The sequence below is a fragment of the Ceratotherium simum genome, chromosome 28 (assembly GCF_057802395.1).
Source record: "Ceratotherium simum simum isolate JZ-2026a chromosome 28, ASM5780239v1, whole genome shotgun sequence".
NCBI classification, from domain to species: Eukaryota; Metazoa; Chordata; class Mammalia; order Perissodactyla; family Rhinocerotidae; genus Ceratotherium; species Ceratotherium simum.
The window spans coordinates 16757497-16775042 of NC_141927.1; the positions used below are offsets into that span (position 1 = coordinate 16757497).

General features: G+C 40.3%; 1 protein-coding gene across 4 annotated transcripts in view; it reads left to right on the plus strand.

The window, feature by feature from the left end:
- SNX25 (sorting nexin 25) overlaps positions 1-17546 on the plus strand; it is a 129803-nt gene that overhangs the window by 68396 nt on the left and 43861 nt on the right. For 3 of the 4 annotated variants that reach the window (XM_087418360.1, XM_087418362.1, XM_087418363.1), the window contains exon 6: positions 17356-17501. In XM_087418360.1, the coding sequence (XP_087274486.1) occupies positions 17356-17501 (146 nt within the window). Of the gene's footprint in view, positions 1-2874; positions 2946-17355; positions 17502-17546 lie in introns of all 4 variants that reach the window. The other variant, XM_087418361.1, reaches the window with a different exon arrangement.

A 17546-nucleotide genomic window follows, 5' to 3' on the forward strand; every position in this document is an offset into this window, starting at 1 on the left:
GAACTTATTTAAAGATGCAAAGGACAAATCAGTAGGGCTTTGAGACTGAAATTTACTGGTAGGGCAAATATCTAAGATAAGATTTTGAGCCTAGAAGGATAGAAGGATGATGATGCTAGTGCAGTAATGGAGAGGTAAGGAGAGCTTCCTATGCAGGAAAGAAGATAAGTTTAGTTTGAATAGGCTAAGATAGATAGACAGACAGACAGATGGACAATTTGGAAAACGTTTAAAAATGACTTATATTTCTACCATTGTAACACAACTGCCTTTCATTTTCCTTTGTCTCTATTGTGCACTGTAACCCTTGTTCGTATACCCACATATTTACATATCTGCCATCATAAATGTGCATGTTATTTTGCATTTTAGAATTAGTGTGTCATTAAAATATATTTATACGTAATCTTTGTAATTCTAAATATCGTTGGCTGAGTGCGTTCCCCTTGGTCTCACATATCCCCAGAACTTCCTGAAAGCAGGGACCATATTGGTGTTATTTGTTCCCATGTGTCTAGAACACAGGAAAAGATTAACAAATGTTTATTTAATGAAAGCATATTGAACACATAGATTATTCTCATGCTTTTCTTTGTAGAAGTTGCTACAAGCATGTATATAATTTTTTGTTGTTGTTGCTTCTATTAAATTGTTTCTTTAGGGTAAGTTCCTGAGATTCGAATGGCTGTGTGAAAGGGCATTGGTCTGTTTTCAGGTCATCCTGATGGCAATACACAAGGAGGAGTTTGGAGGCAGGTGCTGGGGTTGAATGAGAAGTCAGTGCTTTCCGCTCGTAAAATCTAAGTCCAAGGTTAAATTACAGACTTGGTTAGGGAGTGTTAGACTTTGACAGTTCCAGGTTTGTGTGTGCTTCTTATAAAATGTTTCCTCATTCATTCAGCAGTTTGCAGGAAAAATCACATAAAGAGCTATTTTTGTGCTTTACCATTATTTGGAGGAAGAAGGCAGTTCCTTCAGAAAACTTGACTGATCATTAATGCTCTAGCAAGGCTTCCATTTGGAGAACACTGCCTGAGCGTGTATTTAGCCTAGAGATGTCTTCTCTGTGCATGGAGTCTTCAAAGAGCTCTCTATCTGTTGGGATGGTGTTTGGCCATGAGACAACTTGACACATAGTCACTTAAACGAGTTATAGGTTTATTTTCCTCATGTAAGAAGATGTCCTGGGATAGGCTGTCTGGGGCTGTTATGATGGCTCAGTGGTGTCATTGGAGACCTGAACTCCTCCTGTCCTCTTATGTCACCATCGTAGCCTGTGACTTGCATCCTCCTGGCTGTTGTGCAGGTTGCATTCTTGTTCCATGTAGGAAAATGGGGGAAGGGCAAGGACAAAAGACTGAAAGGGCTTGTCTGTGGGATCTGCCCCTTTAGAAAGCTTTCCTGGTATCCCCACCCCACGCAGCACTTCTGCTTATACCTCATAGGCTAGAACTATATGAAATGGCCGTCCCTACCTGCTAGGGAGAAGGTTAGCATTTTTAGCTGGGTGCCTTGCTTTCCTGATGAAACTGTGGTTCAGTTAGTGAGGAAGAAAGAGAGACAGGATATTGGCAACCAGCAGTGTCTGCCACAATCTCCAGGTGACATGCCGACAATGCTCCGGACAGCCTGTTCTTTGAGATGGTGAGAGGCAGGCGTCGATATTTATATTACACAAGTGAAGAAATAAAAAGATGTGAGTCTGTGAGGAGTCCATGAATAGCCACGACTATGATGAATTCATGTCTGTCATCTGGGTTTTAGTTGAAAAGCAAAAGAACGTATCTTATTTTGTGCTCTAAAAGCCAGCCAAATGTGGCATTAAACTTAGAATGCTGCAGAGTTTGTCTTCAGAGTAAGAACTAATGTTAAATAGCTTTATTATGGCTGGTTCTTAATCAGTCAATATAATTAAGGGCTAAGAAACTCTCAGCATAGGTGAGTTTGCTTGGGCAATACTTAGTAACCACTGAATAGCCCTTAAGAACTTGGGTTCATGAAGCCCAACTGAATATGCTCAGAATAGCCACAACTCTAGGGTTGTCTTCAGCACCTAAAATGTAAACTTGTATTCTTCCTGACTTGGAGGTGTTCTCAGTCACACATACATATACCTGGCACTCTACTCTTATGGTTCTCAGCTCTCTGTGTTCGTTAGAATTACCTAGGAAGCTTCAACAATATTGATGCAAGTGCAGATACTCTGATTCTCTTGGTCTGGAATGGTCTTCGAAGTGAGAAGTAATGAGGGAAATCACTAAGACAGTGACAGTGGCACTGGAGAGGAGAGGACGGCTTTGAGAAGTATGTAGGATGACACCATCTGATAGAACTTCCTGCAGTGATGGAAATGTTCCATTTGCACTGTACAATATGGTGCATGAGGCGCGCGTGGCTGTTGACCACTTCAAATGTGGCTAGTGCAACTGAGGAACTGAATTTTTAACTTATTAATTAAAGTCACCACCTGTGGCTCATGGCCACCTTATTGGACAGTGCAGATTTAGGGGTAGAATCAATAGGCTCTGGTTACTAATGGGGAAAGAGGAGGGTAGCGGTGAGGCGTGAAAGAGAGGGGGGAGTTGAGCATAACCTCAAAGTTTCTGTCTCAGAGAGGGGCCGGGTAGTAATGCTTCTGGCATAGAGACAGGAGTGGGGGGAGTAAGCTCATGATTCTTACGTTAGGGTCTCAGAAATGACTGACACATGGCATAGCACCTGGCTCAATCCATATTGGATGGTTTTAATGATCCTGGGGCAGGACTTGCAGTTCTTCTGTTTTATTTGATTAGTACAAACAGTCTAAAAAGTCTCTCTGAAAATAGTATTTTCTTCCTATTCAATCTTTTCTTTTTCTCTCTTTTTGAAAATCAGGTATCAAATTGTAGTGGAAATAATCCAAGCAACTACAATTAGCAGCTTTCCCCAGCTGAAGAGGCACAAGGGTAAGAACCACTTTGTTTTCTTCAGTTCTACACCCTGAAGGTCCTAGGTCCATCCCCAGTCTTCTCTCTCCTGTCAGAGCTTTGGCAAGTATGTGCATTCTTCTGGCTTCCATTTAAATATTTCAGATTTAATAAAATAATAGTGTAACAGCATTAGAGAAAGTCAGTATAATTTCATCCTAACAAAAACCTTTGTATTTCTGTGTTCCCTTATAAACTTTATTCATCTGTAGTCACAATTTTAGAAGATTAAAATCATTGGATATATAGTGCTTCTGTTCTGTTTTTAAACTAAAGAGGATTTCTTAATTTTTTCTCATGTTAAAATTTAATCTTAATGTTCATTAATATTTCTATTTGGAAACATAATCTTGATAGTCATTTAAATGACTCCAGTGAGTTGATGTTTCATAATTTACTTAACATTTTAGTTAAGCATTTGTATTGTGAACAGCTTCTTTCCTCCTTCTACTCTTGTAGATTTAAAAAATAAATATGTTCTATGTCTTTTTTTCCCTCTTTGTTTCTCTTCAAATGAGGAGATTTTTACCCAGGCATGATACTGAGGAATACTTAAAATGTTAAGATGGCTCTCAACTCCCTTGTAGTTTGCCTGGTGCTAGCATATTCCCCTTCTCACATACGAAGTTGAAGGACATGTTACTGTCCAGAGTGCAGAGCAGGTCTTGATTCGTAGCTGAGAGGCAGTGAACACTACCGTCTTGTATGCTAGACTTCCCACGAAAGTCTCCAGGCTCACTCAAGCCCCATCAGGGAGTAGGGTGCTACCAGAACAAGGAAGAGTTGGCCCAGAGACTTAAAACATGCTCCCAGGTTTCTTTTTAGCACACAGAGGCAAAAGGAAGCTTGGGCTGGGGACTTTTATTGTCTCTGAGTCACTGACAGAAGGCAGGAGCTTTGTAAAAAAGGAAATGAAGGTATAGACTATGAAGAGGCACTAATTCTTAATCTTAGCCCCGTAAGGAAGATGGTGCAAGTGCGTTCATTCAGAAATGCATACTGAACACTGACTAGGTGATTGTGATACAGTAGTGAGCAAGACAAAATCTCTCATTCATTGAGTCCCTAAACTAGGCTGGGAGAGAATGAGACAATAAGAGAATAAAATATATGGTATTTCAGATGGCGATATGTGCCTTGGAGAAGAACAAAGCTGGGGTGGAGGTGTGTGGTAGGGAATGCTGGTTCAGCTGGAGTAGAGGCTCATTTTGCATTCAGGTCCATTGATCTGGGAAGACCTCACCCCAGTGGTCACCTATGAACCAAGACCTGGGGGCCTGAGGGTATCTGGGGAAGGACAGGTGCAACACTCTGATGTGGAAGCAGGCGGCCTCTGTAGATGGAGAGGGGTGAGTCGGGAGAGAGAAGCCGAACATGAGATCAGAGAGGTGGCAGGGACCCTATCATGAAGGGCCGTACTGGTTATAGGGACTTTGGCTTTTCTTCTGAATGAGGAAGGAAGTCTTTGGAGGCTTTTGAGCCTGTAAAGGGGATGTGATCCGAATAATTCCAACAAGAGTATAGGCTCTGTTCCTCTCCTTTTTCTCATAGATCCCACAGGGAAGATGCTTCATTTCTGTCAGTTTGACAGATGTTTTAAAGAGAATACTAGAGACGAATTTCTTGTTGCCACTATTATCTTTTTTTGTGTGTGTGAGGAAGATTAGCCCTGAGCTAACATCTGTTGCCAATCCTCCTCTTTTAGCTGAGGAAGATTGGCCCTGGGCTAACATCTGTGCCCATCTTCCTCTGCTTTATGTGGGTCATCACCACAGCATGGCTTGACAAGTGGTGTGTCGGTCTGTGCCTGGGATCTGAACCCGTGAACCCGGGCCGCTGAAGCTGAGTGTGCAAACTTAACCACTGTACCGCTGGGCCAGCCCCGCCACCGTTATCTTTTCTCAGTGCTCCTCCTCGTTATGTGATTTTAGTCAGAAAAATACCTTTCTTATTTCGTGTTATTTTATTAGTTTACTAGGGCTGCCGTAACAAAGTCCCACAGACTGAGTTGCTTCAACAACAGAAATTTATTTTCTCACAGTTCTGGAGTCTAGAAGTTCGAGATAGGGTGTTGGCAGGATTGGTTCCTTTTGAGGGCAGTGATGGAAGGATCTGTTTCAGGCCTCTCTTCTTGGCTTGTAGGTAGCCATCTTCTTCCTATGTCTTCACATCGTCTTTCCTCTGTCCACGTATGTGTCTAAATTTCCTATTCTTACAAGGACACCAATCACATTGGATTAGGGCTCACCCTAATGACCCCATCTTAACTTAGTCACCACCGTAAAAACCGTATCTCCAAAAACAGTCATTCGGAGGTACTAGGTGTTAGGACTAAAACATACAAATTTGGGATGGGGGGAATAGAATTCAGCCCACGGCAGTTACGGTACTAGGCAAGCTCAGTGACACTTCTTACTTTCGTGCCTCCGTTTTCCATCTAGGCTGTCCTTACAAGACTGTCTAGGGTGTCATGGCCCTCTCTGTTCACGCACTGGCGAAAAGGCAAACAAGAGGCTGAGCTCGCTGGGGGCCTCGGAGCTATTTTGCCTGGGGACAGAAAACATAGGAGGCTGGTTTCATTACTTCTCTGAGGTCACTGGTCAGCAGTGATCATCATCTCCAACCTCTGCATCCACACAGTTTAACACTCCAGTGGATGTGTTAGATTTAGTAAGATTTAGTCTTACTGCTTTTTGCAAAGTTAAACTGCCAAGATTAGTTCTTTGTTACATGCTTAGTGTTTAACATGAAAATTTAGCATGAGAGTGTATGTGCATTTTATTATATAAGGACAAATTAACTGGCAGAATTTACTCTTAATTTGGTGTATTTTGGTTGAATTTTAATTATAACTAAAGCATTTGGTTTATTATATGTATTGGTTTCCTAGGGCTGCCATAGCAAACTACCACAAACTGGGTGGTTTCAGTAGAAAAATGTGTTCTTTCACAGTTCTGATGGCTAGAAGTCCAAAATCAAGGTGTTGGCGGCAGGGCCATGCTCTCTCTGAATGCTGTAGGGAAGAATCTCTTCCATGCCTTTCTCTTAGTTTTTGGTGTTGCCAGCAATCCTCGGCATTCTTTGGCTTGAAGACACATCACTCGACTCTCCGCGTCTATCATCACATGGCATTCTCCCTGTGCCTGTGTCTTTGTTTTCTTATGAGGACACCAGTCATTGGATTAGGGCCCACACTAATTAAGCTGAACTCATCTGAACTTGAGTACATCTGCAAAGGCCCTGTTTCCAAATAAGGTCACATTCACAGGTACCAGGGTTTAGGACTTCAGCATATCTTTTTGGGGGACACAATTCAACCTACAACATTGTAACTATTAAGTTTAAGATAGCATTGTAGTTCCTTTTTTGTGAAAATGCTAGGAACATTTATTTTCAGTAAGCTCTATGACCACATTAAGGTTTGCTACATTAATCTCCTTTTGGGTTAATTTTGGTACCAGTAGATAGCTTTTTCTTTCTTTTTTTTTAATTTTTTTAATTTTTTTAAAAGATTTTATTTATTTATTTTTTCCCCCAAAGCCCCAGTAGATAGTTGTATGTCATAGCTGCACATCCTTCCAGTTGCTGCATGTGGGACGCGGCCTCAGCATGGCTGGAGAAGCCGTGTGTCGGTGCGCACCCGGGATCCGAAGCTGGGCTGCCAGCAGCGGAGCACACACACTTAACCGCTAAGCCACCGGGCCGGCCCAGATACCTTTTTCTAAATTAGTCTCTTTTAAGTCTATAATAGGATTCAAAGTAAGAAATAAACTCACAGCAAAAAGGAGGATAGCTGAAACCATATAGGTGATTTAAGCCATAATGTGTCTTTATGTCCAGAACAAAGACAGTTTCTGTGGAATCAGTGCTCTAGCAAATTGTGTGGGTCTGTATAAGAATAAAGGGAAACGTAAGTGGCCAAAAAAAAGGGTAAATTGGACTTCATCAAAAGTTAAAAACTTGTGTGTGTCACAAGAAAGTGAACAGCCCAGAAAATGGGAGAAAATATTTGCATATCATATATATGATATAGGGCTTGTATCCAGAATATATAAAGAACTCATACAACTTGATAATCAAAAGACAACCCAATCGAAAAATGGGCAAAGGATTTGCATAGACATTTCTCCAAAGAAGATATACAAATGGCTAATAAGCACATGAAAACATGCCCTACATCATTAGACATTAGGGAAATGCAAATCAAAACCAATATGAGATACCACTTCACACACACTAGAATTCTAGGCTAAAATAAAAAACAGATAATAATATGTGTTGCTAAAGATGTAGAGAAATTGGAACCCTGATAGATTGCTGGTGGAAATGGAAAATGAAAAACAGTTTGGCAGTTCCTCAAAATGTTAAACGTAGAATTACCAGGAGACCTAGAGTTTCCACTCCTAGGTGTATACCTAAGAGAAAAGAAAATGCATGTCTACAAAAAACCTGTACTTGAATGTTTGTGAGATAGCGTTATTCATAACAACCAAAAAGTGGAAACAACCCAAATGGCCATCCACAAAAGGTGGTATATCCATGCAATGGAGTATCATTCAGCAATAGAAAAGAATGAAGTACTGATAGATGCTATACACCATGGATGAACCTTGAAAAAATTATGCAAAGTGAAAGAAGCCAGTTACAAAAGGGCACCTATTGCATGATTTCATTTATATGAAATGTCCCGAATAGGCAAATCTATACAGAGAGAAAGTAAATTATTAGTTACCTAGGGCTGTCAGGGTAGAGATGAGATGAGATGGCATGGGAAATGAGGAGTGACTGCTAATGGGCACAAGTGTTTTTGAGGGGTGACGAAAATGTTCTGTCTTTAGATTGTGGTGATGGTTGCACAACTCTAAATGTACTAAAAACCATTGAATTATATGTGGTAAATGGGTAAAATTTATAGTATGTGAATTATATTTCAATAAAGCTGTTAAAAAAGAATGAGAAGGTGGAGACTGAAAATTCAGTTTGTGGCAAAGCTAGCTTAAGCATGTGGCTAGCGGCTGCCATATTGGACAGTGCAGGAGGTAATTAGGGATTTCTAGGAATCTTTCATACTTAGTGACTGAATGAAAAACAGCATGTTCATGTCTAGCTTGGTTTCTGGCGTGGAGGTACTTAGTAAATTTGAACTCAAATAATAAGTAAAATCTTATTTTATAAACGTTCTTTGATCAAATGTATTTCTCTTTTTAAGTTTTATGCCAAATTCTGATTGGATAGTGTTCGTTTATTTGGTTTGGCTTTGAGCAAGAGAATCTCTTCCTTTCTTAAAGTCTAGAATTTTCACTCTTTCTGTATGCAAAACTAGCTTGAAATAATCTTACAGTCTTCGAGTTGGGGACGAGTGATTTCCATGCCAGGGTGACTTCACATTGGGTTCCGAGGTTCTGATTCATTTGGCTTACATGAAAGTCAAGAGATCCCACCCTACAGTAGACTGGCGCCCTAGGGGCTTTCTTGGGCCCTAAAGGTCCTTCATGTAGTGATCAATATCAGGAGCTGGGAATAAATCAGACAAGCCTTTAGAGGGGAAAAGTAGAGGGGGCTGGGTGTTTGTTGCGTGGTATTAGCTCTTCTGTCGCACTTTGACCGTTCAGTAGATATAGAACATGCTGGAGAACCTTGTGGAGAGAACCAACTTTGGTGTTACTTCACAAAGCAAACTCTCATGCTTTATGTAGCCCCATGTAGCAAATAAATGTGGAGAAGTGAGTGTGACCAAATTTTATAATTGACTTTCCAGTTTAATCTGTATATTACTAGGATGTTTTGATAGAATATTTAGATTATATTTTTTATCGAATAATTCCACCAAAAACGTGTTCAATCTTTTTCATGTTATTTGAGTTATTATATGTTGAAAATTGTATAAAAATCATTTTTTGACAAAAGAAGTAGTTTAAAAAGTTTTTGCCTATTTTTATTCAGGTTATGTTATGGCATGGTGATGGTTCAAGTCTGTTTATGTTCATATTTTTATAATAAAACATTTCTCTGTAGTGCCACTGGATGGACATTGTAGCCCTAACAGGGTTGGAGAAACAACATAATACACAATTACCCATGGAAATAGAAAATGGAAATAGAAAAATGAAAAAGTCAATTAGCTATGAAATCTTTAAAAAATAGTTTTGGAGTATTCCAACTAGGAGGGTGATGCAGTGTCTAGGAATGAAGTGTGGTAATCTAGGCCCTGGATAATGGTAGTGAGAAGGAAGGGATTGATAAGGAAGATTATGAAGGAAAAATTGCCTCCTTGGTGACTGGTTGGATGTGGAGATGAATCAGATGATGGGGCATTATAGAGCTGGTACAACCTGCTATCAGAGAAGTTAAGCAAATTAGGCTGAGATCATAACTTCCAGGCTACTGCTGTTTCTCTTGTGTCTCGTTGCTTCGGGTTGGTGAGATGAGGTTTAGGGTATAGAAGAAAAAGTGCTAGAGCAGGAGTTAAGAGACCTTGGTTCAAGCGAGGCTCTCCAGCCAGCTTCCTAATGAGACCGGGACAAGTCCTTTTATTTCTCTAGGACTCAGTTTTTTCAGTCTTTAGATTGAGTGCTCTAGATGATCATGAAGGGTTCTCAGTGAAGACATTGGAAGAGAGAATGTATAAACCGGCTGGTTTAGGGGGGAGACTGCTCGCTGGTCTTGGACATTCTGGATTTGGGACAACAAGAGGATAGAAAAGTGCCCATTTGGCATTTCTAAGCTGGGGTTCACGCCATGGAGAGAGAGCAACCCTGAAGAGAAGTATTGGGAAGTTACCAATATAGAGATAATAGTCACTAGTCTTCTATTTCTGCTGTCTCCATGTCCAGTATCTTTGCCAAGCTGATGCTGTGTTCCCCATTATTAGAGGAGAACAATGTATTAAAAGTCTGAAGTGACTTCCCTAATTCGTAATACCATCTTCTGTCTCACCTTGAAGTTCATGTGTAGGTGGTTTCAATTTTAAATAATTAGATTGTTGTAAGTGCAGATACTTGTTGTATAAGAAAGGAAGGTCAAATTTAGCATTCCCAATTGTCCTTACTTTTTCTTTTAATTGAATATTCAGTAACATGATGAATAAGAAGCAGTTCTTGTTTCTCTGTGACCTTTGGAGTTTTGATGTGGCTGTCAAATAAAAGGTTACTTTATAAACTGGTTCTAGAGAGCTACTATGTCTTATTCTTTCTCAAATTGATTTTTAATTTATTTCTGGACAAATATATGTGTTTTTTTCTCCTAGTAAAAGTCATTCAGATAAGTTCAATTTTTAGCGTTAAAAGGCTCCCCAAAATATAATTGTTGAACTGTTTTTGGAGATCTTTGCGTTGTAGAGATAGATTGATCTAGTGAAAATACCACTAGGCAAAGAATCGAGGAAAAGCCTCTGTATGTTAACCTCTTGCCACAAGCCCCACCTGTCTGCACTGGTTTCCATAAACCTAAAAGATCGGGCTGTGCTCATGTGTATCTCAGTGTGACCATGTAGTGATGACACCAGGTTGTGTGTGCATTTGTAAGCAATTTCACTTCCAGTGTGTTTCTCATTTCCATGTTCTCTTGGTGAATGGGAAACTGAAGAAGTTTAAAAAAAGAATGAAGACCCTAAGACTATTTAGGATTCAACCTAGGGATGGGAACTTATGAATGTAGTGTATATATGCTGTAAATATAGTTTCGTTGCTGCATATAAAGACGTTTCTGGCGAGTCTTTTTCAGTCATAATCATTGATGATTAAGAAATGATATGCAGTCATGAAAATACTTTGAGGGTTTAAAGAAAAAATGCCATATAACAGGCTGAGAGAAATTACCTGACTGTGTACCCTGTGAAACCTTAAGGAATTAACTAGCTAACTCTGTGTTGCCTATTCTCAGGATGACAGAGGAGGGTCTGTGGACCTCTTTACTTTGTATATTCAGGAAGGTTCAAAATAAGACTTCTGAGACTTCAACAAACTCCAGCAAATCCACATAAAACTCTGCACATGTTTTAGGTTCACAGTAGGTTAGTTTATCTTAAATGAAGAACAAATTACTCTCCTTAACAAGGTGGAAGTTTCAATCTGATACTTTTTTTCTTTTTTTTTTTTGTGAGAAAGATTGGCCCTGAGCTAACATCTGTTGCCAATCTTCCTTTTTTTGCTTGAGGGAGACTGTCCCTGAGCTAACATCTGTGCCAGTCTCCCTCTATTTTGTATGTGGGATGCCGCCACAGCATGGCTTGATGAACTGTGTGTAGGTCTGCACCTGGGATCTGAACTTTTGAACCCTGGGCTGCTGAAGTGGAGTGTGAGAACTTAACCACTATGCCACTGGGCCAGCCCCTGATTCTTTTCTTGATGGCTTTTTTTTCTTGTGGAATTTTGATCTTTTTAAGAAATTAAAGGTCTTTACAGTGCCTCAGCTAGTTTAATTGCTGATACAATTCTAGGGAAAAATAAATGATATCACAGAAATATAAAAATTTTTTTGAGACCATCTAACTCAGATCCTTGTCCTATGGACAGGAAAATTATATTAGGTATAATTAGGCAAAGAGATTCTTAGAGCAAACTTATAAATACTAAACAATTTGAAACAATTATTCTCAGAATTTTTAGTTTACTCAGAAAATTTTCTTGCCTCTGACCTTATTTTTATCATTCATCCTGGCCAAACAGATTGACTGAGGCCTGAATTTTACCCCCTGATAACATCAGGTGCTTATTGGTCATGGAATTTGGGAAGTTCAGCAAGTTCAACTACTAGCTAACTTAGTGAACTTTTTTCAGTCTTATCTCCTCTGACCATTTGGCAGCATTTGACATTGTTGACTATTCCTGTCTTCCTGAACCCTCACCTGCCCTGGCTAATTCTAGTTATTGGTTTGTTTTTCTTCTTGCTTATTCTTCTCTATTCAACTTCTAAATGTTGGTGTTCCTCAGGATTTGTTCCTGAATCTCTTATTATTTTATACTGTGCTGTCCACTATAGTAAGCAATAGCTGTATGTGGCTATTTAAATTTAAATTAATTAAAAGTAAATTAAAGTTTAGTTCCTCAGTCACACCAGCGACATCTCAAGTGCTTAGTATCCATATGTGGCTACTGTATTGGATAGCACAGAATGAACATTTCCATCATCGTGGAAGTTCTATTGGGTAGCACGGCTCTGGGCTCTTTCCCAGGTTAGTCTTGTCTTTCCCTTATCTATATGGTGATGACTCTCTAAATTTCTGTCTACAGAATCTCTGTGCTGTGCTTTTCTACTTACCTACTGCTTACTCAGCATTTTTCTTTGCATCTCTCAAAGGCACTTCCAAATGAAAATGTCCAAGTCAAAGTCCCACATAACTAGTCATCTTCTGTAGTTTCTTGTCTCTGTGAATGGCATCACCATCCATTAATATAAGTCAGAAACCTAGGAGTCAGTCTTGATCATTCCTTCTCCATCATGTACTAGATTTAGTCTGTTATCATCACACAGATTGGCCTCCTAAGTATATCTCAATTCTATTCTCTTGCTCTGCACCACCATATTCCACCACTAGTTGCTCTCGAATTATGACACTAGCTTCTTAATTGGTCTCTTTGTATCCACTCCTGCCCCTATTTAATATATTTTTCATACCAAAGCCATAGTGATTTAAAAAAAAAACACAGATCTTATCATGTCACCTCCACGCTTAAAATCCTTCATTGTCTTCCCATTGTTCTTTGAATAAAAACTCCTTGACATGAAGCCTACAAGGTCCTGCTTGCCGTGGCCCCTGTCTCTATCTTCAGCCTCATCTCCTGCTATTCCACTCCCTCTCTCTGTACTCCAGTCACACTAACTATTTTTTTCAACTGATTCCTCCTGCCTCATACTCTTTGCACATTCTGTTTTTTTTTTTCTTAGAATGCTGCCCTACTCTCAATATCACTCTGCCTAGGTAACTCCTACTTATCCTTTATATTTTATCTCAAATGTATCTTTCTTTTCTGATCACAACCTCCCCCGATCCTGGGTGGATAAGAGAGCTTGTGACGGGCTGGCCCCGTGGCTTAGTGGTTAGGTGCTTGCGCTCCGCTGCTGGCGGCCCAGGTTCAGATCCCGGGCGCGCACCGACGCACCACTTCTCTGGCCATGCTGAGGCCGCGTCCCACATACAGCAACTAGAAGGATGTGCAGCTATGACATACAACTATCTACTGGGGCTTTGGAGGGGGCGGGGGTTGTTTAAAAGAGAGCTTGTGAGTTCTTAGGACTCCTCACGTCAATAGAGAATCTGTGCTAGAGGATATCTTAATCGCTAGAAGAAGGTCTTCAGTCATTCAACAAACATTTTTTGAGTGCCATTATGTGTTAGGTACAGCTGTGCAATGAAGAAAACTCGCCGTGACCTTGAAGAGATCATAGTCTAATGAGACAGGTAGACACACATACACAATTACACTACAATTTGATAAGTGCAGTGAGAGTTGCATGTTCAGGATTCAGTAGTGGCACAGATGTGTGGAGCGGTCAGCTCTACCTGGAACAGAGGTCAGGAAAGGCTTTCCATTAAGAGTAACAGAATTGAGTCAGAAAGATTGAGTGGCTCTCATTCCCTTCTGGGCTTGTCGGGTAGATGTGGGTAGATGGTGCCACATGTGCATAGACAAAGAAGACAGTTGTAGAACAGCATCCAGTGTATAGGTTATGTCGAGTGAGACGCTGTGCTAGTGCTTGGCATGTAATGGAAAGATGATGCTTGATAGGAAGACAGGGCTGATCTTGTAAGCTGTCCTAGGACATTTGACTTAATCCTGTAGAGCAGTGGTTCTCAAACTATAGCGTGCATCAGAATCACCTGGAGGGCTTGTTAGAATGCAGATTGCTGGGCCCCACACCAGAGTTTCTGATTCTTAGATCTGGAGTGAGCCCTAAGCATCTGTATTACTCACAGGTTCCCCAGAGAAGCTGATGCTGCTTGACCAGGAACCACACTTTGAGAACCACTACTGTAGATGATACAGAGCCATTGATGTATTCATGTAGGCATTTTAGTACCCACCTCGCTAGCTTTTTTTTTTTTTTTTTACAATTAGAGCAGCCAGAGTAGTTGAGAAATGATCTATTAAAATAAGCTGTGTGCTATGGTCTGAATGTTTGTGTCCCCCCAAAATTCTTATGTTGAAATCCTAACACCCAAACATGGTGGTCTTAGGACGTGAGGCCTTGGGAAGGCGCTTACGTCATGAGGATGGAGCCCTTATGAATGGGATTAGTGATTATACAAGAGGCTGCAGAGAGATCCCTAGCCTCTTCTACCATGTGAGGACCCAGCAGGAAGGTGGCCGTCTACAACCTGGGAGAGGGCCTTCACTAGAAGCCGACCGTGCTGGCGCCCTAATCTGGGATTTCTAGTCTCCAGAACTGTGAGAAATAAATTTCTGTTGTTTATAGTCACCTAATCTGTGATGTTTGGTTATAGCCCCCTGAAGGAACTAAGGCACTAGTCCTGTGTGGGAATTCTAGTAATAATGGGACATGTGCTGAATTTTCCCTGCAGTTTGGTGTGAATAAGCCCAGTTTTTCAGCTCCCTTTAAAGCTTTGTTTTATGCTGTTCTGAATCCTGAAATGTTATCAAGAATAGTGAGGGTGATCCAAGAGTAACATTCATTCAGCTGGGTACAACGAAGGACATGACGTTGATTTGAGTCTGCTAGAAATTGCTGTATATAAATAGTACACACTTTGGAGTGATGTGCTCATAGTTAGATTGGGAGGCTTTGGTAAAATTGCGCATGTTGTTTAGAGTGTAAGTAAACAGTTTTGGAATTAAATATATCAAGTAGAACTGCAGAAGAACTTCAGAATATATTGAATATACACGCACACGCACTGTTACTTGCTGATAAGAACCATGATGATTTCCATTAGGAATTTTTTTCTTAAGGATAGTATCTAGCTTCTTTGTCTGATTTAGGATTTAAAGGTGTCCCTGCCTGAATGAAAGGAGCTAATCTGTAGACTCTTGTGGACTTCTCCGAGTCCTTTCTAATGCTTTGATGTGAGCTAATTTTCCAGCATTGCAGTAATTTGATACAGACAATTGGTGAATGACCTAAGCTTACAAAACACTCCAGATCGTTGATAAGGGGCCCTTCCCAGGGTTTCTTCCTGCCTGGCCTTCATACCGTGAACACTGAAGCCTCAGCGCCTGCTGTCCCTTCTCCAGCATCCTACCTACCGCCCATCCAGTCTCTGCCTTGAGGGACTAAGGGCTCAGGGCACTTCTGTTAAACTCGCTATAGTCTCATCATTTTATATCCCACCTCTCTCCGCCAGGAAAACTTCGGTCATCACATATTCTAACACCTGCATTTATACAAGTAAAGTTCAGCTCCAGAGATGTTAAACAATGTACCTGCTGTGACTAGAACTGGTTAGTAACACACAAATCTGGAACTTGAACCCAGGTCTCCTGATTTTTAGTCCTGGACTCTTCTCACTACATTACTCATTCATACAGGTAGATGTTATGAGTCGTGCTGAAAACTTACAGATTACACGGGCGGGATCTGTGTTCTGAGTGTGTATCTCATATCTGTTCAACTCATGGCTCTAATTTGGAGCAGGGCTCTCCTGGTAGTATAATGTGTGGATTTAATTGATATGACATTATTACTTTAAAAATGTATTCAGGTACGTTGGAGGGCCTTAAACCAAAGGAAGTGCTAGAAGTTTCAGCACTTGAGACATTTAAAGGAAGGAAATAGCAGGTGTGGTGACGGTACCCCCACTAGGCTGTGCAAGGTCTGTGAGGTCTCTGTAGTCTTCCCTCTTATAACGTGAGTGGTTCCGCCATCGACTCCTGCTGTGATTTCCACTTATTCCTTAAATATACTTTCTACGTAAGTGGAGTGACACGTTAGACTATGAAATTTCAGGTATTTGGTTTGATAAGGGAATCCCATTTATTCTTAAAAAAAAAAGAACATACTAGCCTCAAGTTGAAAAGTAAGGTAGATTATTTTTTTAGTTGCTGGGCAGCTTTTGAGGTGGTTTTCAGATAATTTTCAAGAAGTTGGTGGTGATTAGTAACTACTGAGAGTTGCTGTCAGCTTCATGTTAAGAAGTCAAGCACCATTTCTCGTTTGGAAACTTGACTAGTCCCTAAGTAAATACATACCTGTTTGTTGAACCCTCCTCTCAGGGGAGTTGATTAAAACTTCTATTTAAACGTACAAGAAAGATTCAAAGTCTTATTAGTCTGTCACTGTGGATACAGGTTGAGAAATAGAGGCCCGGCATTTCCTAGTGAGGAACCCCCTTCATTCTTTTTTTTCCATTTTTTATTTTATTTTGTTTTATTATTTTTTATTTATTTATTTTTATTATTTATTTATGATTTATTTTGGTTGTAATGGTTTATAACATTTTGAAATTTCATGTGTACATTATTATTTATCAGTTTCTGTACAGACTACATCATGCTCACCACCAATAATCTAGTTTTTATCCATCACCATATGTATGTGCCCTTTTGCCCGCCTCTCAATCCCCTTCCCCTCTGGTAGCCACTAATCTGTTCTCTTTGTCCGTGTGTTTGTTTATCTTCCACATGTGAGTGAGATCATATGGTGTTTGTCTTTCTCTGTCGGGCTTATTTCACTTAACATAATACCCTCAAGATCCATCCGTATTGTTGTAAATGGGATGATTTTGGTTTTTTTTATGGCTGAGAAGTATTCCATTGTATATATATACTGCATCTTCTCTATCCATTCATCAGTTGGTGGGCACTTGGATTGCTTCCACGTCTTGGCTACGGTGAATAATGCTGCAGTGAACATAGGGATGCATAAATCTCATTGGATTGTTGATTTCAAGTTCTTTGGATAAATACCCAGAAGTGGGACAGCTGGATCGTATGGTATTTCTATTTTTAATTTTTGAGGAATCTCCTTCTTGTTTTCCATAGTTTGCATTCCCATCAGCAGTGAATGAGGGTTCCCTTTTCTCCACATCCTCTCCAACGTTTGTTATTTTTTGTCTTGTTAATTATAGCCATTCTGACCAGTGTAAGGTAATATCTCATTGTAGTTTTGATTTGCATTTCCCTAATAATTAGTGATGTTGAACATCTTTTCATGTGTGTGTTGGCCATCTGTATATCTTCTTTGGGAAAATGTTTGTTCATATCCTCTGCCCATTTTTTGATTGGGTTGTTTGTTTTTTCGTTGTTGAGTTCTATGAGTTCTTTATACATTTTGGAGATTAACCCCTTGTCGGATATATGATTTGTAAATATTTTCTCCCAGTTGATGGGTTGTGTTTTCGTTTTGTTCATGGTTTCCTTTGCCTTGCAGAAGCTTTTTAGTCTGATGTAGCCCCATTTGTTAATTTTTTCTTTTGTTTCCCTTGCCTTAGTAGACATGGTATTTGGAACTCCCTTAATTCATTACACCTTGATTGCCTGGGGGACGTGAGAAGACCGTTGCAGTGTGAGGAGGGGAACCACATGCTGGGGAGTCGGACAGGGACAAGTGTGCAGCCTTGTCTCCTTCACTGTCCCAGAGGTTGTACCTCTATTTTAGCACTTCTTGGTGGGTTGGGCTGGGGGG